At 55.2% G+C, this 4,047-nt stretch overlaps 1 protein-coding gene across 1 annotated transcript in view; it reads right to left on the reverse strand.

The window, feature by feature from the left end:
* Nucleotides 1-706: 706 nt before the first annotated feature.
* Nucleotides 707-4,047, reverse strand: part of LOC104408111 (potassium voltage-gated channel subfamily C member 4-like) — a 21,484-nt gene continuing 18,143 nt past the window's right edge. Inside the window, 1 exon segment of the mRNA XM_010017597.1 lies at nt 707-768. Within this exon segment, the coding sequence (XP_010015899.1) occupies nt 707-768 (62 nt within the window).

Consider the following 4,047-nt stretch of genomic DNA (forward strand, 5'->3'; position numbering starts at 1 on the left):
GAGGGGGACCCGGCTGCCAACCTCCTGCCCCGGCCACAGAGCTGGTGGCTGGAGCTTTGGGCTGCTGTGGTGGGCAAGGAAAGCTCCTCTGGGAGAGCACCCCTGGGGGCATGCGTGTTCCAGCCTTGGGGAGAACATCCCTTGGCCTCAGGGAGAGCATCTCCCTTGGCAAATGCATCCCACAGCCTTGGGGAGAGCATCTTCCTTGTGGAATGGATCCCTTGGCCTCGGGGAGAGCATCTCCTTTGGTGAATGCATCCCTCAGGGTTGAGGAGAGCATCACCCTTGTGGAATGCATCCCTTGGCCTCGGGGAGAGCATCTCCTTTGGGGAGAGCATCCCTCAGCGCTGGGGAGAGCATCACCCTTGGGGAATGCATCCCTTGGCCTCCAGGAGAGCATCCCTGTGCTTTAGGGGGAGCATCCCTGGGGGAATGTATCACTCAACCTTAGGAAGAGCAACCTTTGGCCTCAGAGGGAGCATCCCAGAGCCTTGGGAAATGCATCCCTTGGCCTTCGGTATGCATCCCTTGGGGAAAGCATCCCTCAGCCTCAGGGACAGCATCCCACCACCTTGGGGACAGCATCCCTCGGGGTGTGCATCCGTCTGCCTCGGAGAAAGCATCCCTTGGGGAAAGCATCCCTTGGGGAGAGCATCCCTCAGGGACGGCATCCCTTGCCGAGGTGCTGCCCGCATCCAGCCAGAGCTCAGGAGAAGGTGACCACCTCACCCTGGGGGTAACTGGAAGAGAGGACATCTTGGCAGGTATCTGCAATTAAAGACACAAGTATTAAACACATTAGACACTGCTTTCATCAGCTGATGTGAAGAAACAGGAGGAGGAGAGCAAGAATGCGCTTCCAGGGGACCAATCATTGCAGGGTGAAGAAACCAGAGTAGCTACAAAGTGAAATGATCTCCTCCAGAGGGATAAAATGCTGCTATTCCATCAGTAAATCAGGAAAAGTGTTTAAAAAAGCCTCAGAAAGGACCTAGAGATGGAAATAACATGGAGTCAGGGTGATTTTGGGAGTAAAAATGACAAGCAGAAGAAAGAAGCTGCCCGTGCTGCAGCCCTCTCCTGCAGAAAGCTGCTCTTGAACAAAACTTCCCAAGCCAGATGTCCCAAAGCCAAGCCTGCTGCATTAATATCCCACAGTGTTTTTCCTTGTCTCTTTTTCTCCCTCTTATTCGTTACCATTGAATTAATTACCCGTGATTGGAGCTCTGAGTCACAACACCACCTCTCCCCATGTGCCAGGACCCAGGTTCCAGGCGAGGGGCCATCAGACAGGGAGACAGCGCCTGATCCGCCCGATAAGGCTCCGAGATGCCCTTTCTACCCATGGATTTGGCTGCAAACCCCCCCCCTGCCAGCTCCTGAGCAGGGCTTTGACCCGACTTTCCCCCCTGAACACCAAATACAGCTCCAAAAGCATCTCATTTTCCCCAAAAGAAAGGTCTCATTGTCTATCGAACATCACTGCACAGCTTGGATGAGCAGCATCCAGATGCAGAGGCTTTGCAAAGCCACGCATCCAGAAAAACCCCCTTGGGATTAAAGTCCCTCAATCCCAGGGCTTGCAGGAGAGGTCCCTACATCCAGAGCTGCCAAAAGGACTGGTTTGGGAGCCCCATCACCATCCCCCAGCAGCAATTTAAGGACCAGCACGAAGCGGCTGCTGCAAAACCTCCCCACTCTTGGTTCAATCACTTCTGCGAGCAGCTAAAAGCTCTTGGCAGAGACTGTGGCCTGCTCAAAACGTTCCCCATCAGGTCGATTGATCTACCAGGGACACGACTCAGCTTTTAACTCCCATCTCCTCCCCATTCAAAGCCACTTTGTGTGCGAGCTCGAGCCCTGCTGCCCTCAGCCCTCAGCCCTCAGGGACCTGCCTTGGAAAGCAGCTTCCCAGCCCTGGAGAAAATTAGCACCACTAAAAATAAACAACAACAGCTGAGAGATTCTTTTCTGCCTGTTGTTAAATCACTGTCCCCCAGACAAAGCCACCTCGAGAAAACCGTCCTCCTGTCTCAGCTTATTGTTCCCAGCTCCACCAGCAGGTTCCAGCCCCTCTCATCCTTTCAGCCCCTCTGCAGCCTACGGCACCTTCCTCAGGTTAAAGCCATTCCCCTTGTCCTGTCCCTCCATCCCTTGTCCAAAGCCCCTCTCCAGGTCTCCTGGAGCCCCTTTAGGCCCTGGAGCTGCTCTAAGGTGTCCCCTTCAGGAGCCTTCTCTTCTCCAGCTGCCCCAGCCCAGCTCTCTCAGCCTGGCTCCAGAGCAGAGCTGCTCCAGCCCTCGCAGCAGCTCCGGGGCCTCCTCTGGCCTCGCTCCAGCAGCTCCACGTCCCTCTTGTGCTGTTCCCCAGAGCCGGATCAGGGCTGCAGGGGGGTGTCCCCAGAGCACAGCAGAGGGGCAGGATCCCCTCCCTGAGCTGCTGCTCACACTCTGGGGGTGCAGACACGCACTGCTGGGTTTCACACAGTCCCACTTTCTCCTGACAAGCATCTCCCCAAACACCCTGAAGTGCTGTGTTCACAGGCTGCCAGCCTCCAGCTGCTCCAGCACAATGTTTGGGTAGGTCCTACACTAACTCCACTTGGTCTGCCAATGCACTTGCTTCTGGTTTTTTTCCTTCTTTTTCTTTCCCTCCACATTGTTTGCAGACAAGAGGCTCATGAGCTGCTGAAAGAGGAATCACTAAAAGCCAAAACACTCCTGCAGGGATGGCTCCTCCCAGCCCCCATGGCCACCTCTCCAAGACTTCCCCGGGCCACCCCAGGACACTTTTCAGGTCCTTGTCCTTCCACCACTGACACAGGAGGGGTTTGAAAAGCCAACAGTGCCCAATGGGGCAGAGCATCCCAGTGCACCTCCCAGCCCACATCTGCATCTCCCACAGTGCCCGTCTCCATGGACCCCGTAACAACGGAGGATGGAACAAAAGCCAGTGGCTGCCTGCATCCTTGGTGCTGTGAGGACCAGAGATGCTACCCTGGGGGGCTGCACATCTACAGAGCCACCCCTCACCTTGGGCATCCTCTGCACAAGCCGAGAGCTGGTCCCCAGCCTCGTGCCGGCATAGTGCTGCCATTGGGCTGATTCTCTTCCCACTCTCCAAGGCCAAAGGATTGTATTTTCCATGGCCACCAGGACATATTCCCTGCCCCAACCTGTCCCACATGAGAGGAAGAGTGTGATCTGCTCCCCAGCAGACACCAAACATTTTCCAAGCCTCCATGGGTGAAAAGCATAAAAATCCCATCTCCAGTGGAGGTTGGGGCACAAAGCCCCATCCAACCCAGCCTTATGGTTTTCCACACCGGGCAACCAGCTCCCGTGTTTGGATGAGCTGTTTTGGGAGCCCTGTGGGGCGAAAGGGGAGGGAGGGATCTCTGGGATCTGTGGCTGCGTCTGCTCCAGGTTAAGTAAGAGACTGGGAGCTGGGAGGCACCTATTTATAAGCTCAACTGCATCTTATTTTGCATCTGCCTCTGCTCTCCCTGTTCCTCGTCAGCATGGGCAAGGGATGGGGTTGCTATTTATTTTGCATTTGGTTTTATTGTCATCAAATAAGCGCTGAGGATTTTTCCTGGCAGTGCTGGGGAAGCCAGAAACAGGCTGCTTCTGGGTAGAGCAATTACTCTCTTGACATCTTCACCTCCCGCCCTGCTGCCTGACAGGCCTTTCTATTTTCTCAGCTCTTTCAGTCATCTCCCGAGAAACAGAGCAGTTGTTGCACCAATAACAATTAATACTTGCATGTAACCTGGGATGGCAGCACAGTCTCCACGCAGCACTTGGGCTCCGAGCCTTCCGGGAGGAAGAGAGAAGGGAAAAGCTGCTGCTGGAGGGGGAAATTGTCCCCAAATCCCCCCAAATCCAATAGAGGAGGCTGCTCTGGTGGACTGGGGTGGGTTGTTAGAGGGGCTTGATCCTTGTCCCAGAGTGCTGCTGGGCTCAGCAGACGGACAGGCAGAGGGATGCAAGGACTCAACATTAGGGCAGCAACACCAACAACATCCCAGTGCAGCATCTCTGATCCCA

Source organism: Nestor notabilis, unplaced genomic scaffold (assembly GCF_000696875.1).
Source record: "Nestor notabilis isolate BGI_N333 unplaced genomic scaffold, ASM69687v1 scaffold4357, whole genome shotgun sequence".
In the NCBI taxonomy this organism is placed as follows: Eukaryota; Metazoa; Chordata; class Aves; order Psittaciformes; family Psittacidae; genus Nestor; species Nestor notabilis.